Consider the following 1,233-nt stretch of genomic DNA (forward strand, 5'->3'; position numbering starts at 1 on the left):
CTTGACTAGTTCATGGAGATTTTAAAGCTAGCCTAGACACTATGCTTCAAGTGAGATCTGAAATGACAAATTAAGTGCGCTCCTGAGATCTGCAGTAAGCAGAAGCCTATATGGAGATAGTCTTGTGTGTGAAGGGCCTCTCAAAGTGTGTGGCCATCTTGTCAAATTTCCAACTCTTCAGAAATTCTATTTTATGGTTAATACATCTGCTACTATTTTGTGGTTAATAGATCACTGCTATTGGAGTCTAAAAGTTTATCTTGAACACCTTAGTATTTGTCGACATCATGAGGCCTGCAGGAGTTCCTGTCTGGAATCGCCAATCAGCTTAGGGTTCTTTTGCTCAATTCAGATGGAAATCGTGAATCCGTCAAGTGCAGCTCTTCTGGTAGTTCTGATGTCACCAAGCAATACTGGATGCCAGCAGCTGACACTGCTAGCTGCTGGTCACTGCTGCTGCCAGTCGTCACTGTCCATGCCAGCTGGGTGTCTGCCATCGGTAGTTGGACACTGGGCACGGGGTAGCAGGCCGGTGCCAGAATATCGCTGGTGTCTGGAGCGCTTCAGTATTAACAGCTCTGTTTAGGACTTTTGGAGCCCACACTATCTGAGAACAGGTTTACAGGTACCCTAAAGCAAGCCTTTATTCTAACAGGACCTGTGCTAAGCTAATTACACAGGAGGGAGCCCTCCAGGACTAAAACTGAAGCTGTGCCTGAGGCGCTGTTTATGTAGCAACTTGCAGGCCTGTTCAGTGAGGGTGAGGGTTGAAACCAGGGAATCTTCAGGAAAGCTTGCTAAGAATGCTGGGTATGCAAATAAGGGGTCCAGACCCCGCTCGCTCTTCCGGATCTAAACCACTCCCAGGGGCCCGGTTCTAAAAGTGGCTGGAGTTGGGGAAGGGGCCCATATTGCCTGCCGGGGTGCAGCCAAGCTAGAGTGGAGTGGCAGTTTGACAGGGAGGACACTGAAGCAAGCTGTCTCAGTCTATTGGGGTGCAAAGGGGAGCTAAGGGAAGGGGCGTGCTGGCTGTTGGCCAAGCCACCCCCTCATAGCCCGCCCAGGGACAAATGAGAGGGACAGGCGCCTCGCTCCCAGGACGCTGTCCCCGCCGCCGCTGGCCTCGCCGTCCTCACAGGCCCAGCCGCCTGCAGCGAGCCCGCGGTCGCGGCTCTGCCCGAGTGCCGGACTCTCCGCAGCAGCCGCGCCCCGCACGGCCCGCACAGCACGTCG

At 53.5% G+C, this 1,233-nt stretch overlaps 1 protein-coding gene across 1 annotated transcript in view; it reads left to right on the forward strand.

The window, feature by feature from the left end:
* The first annotated feature begins 1,070 nt into the window (after positions 1 to 1,070).
* The window catches only part of LOC102014047 (putative RNA-binding protein 15B), a 2,467-nt gene continuing 2,304 nt past the window's right edge, over positions 1,071 to 1,233 (forward strand). The window contains exon 1 of the mRNA XM_013512700.1: positions 1,071 to 1,229. Within this exon, the coding sequence (XP_013368154.1) occupies positions 1,071 to 1,229 (159 nt within the window). The remainder of the gene's footprint in view (positions 1,230 to 1,233) is intronic.

This window comes from Chinchilla lanigera, unplaced genomic scaffold (assembly GCF_000276665.1).
Source record: "Chinchilla lanigera isolate Chin_1 unplaced genomic scaffold, ChiLan1.0 scaffold00016, whole genome shotgun sequence".
In the NCBI taxonomy this organism is placed as follows: Eukaryota; Metazoa; Chordata; class Mammalia; order Rodentia; family Chinchillidae; genus Chinchilla; species Chinchilla lanigera.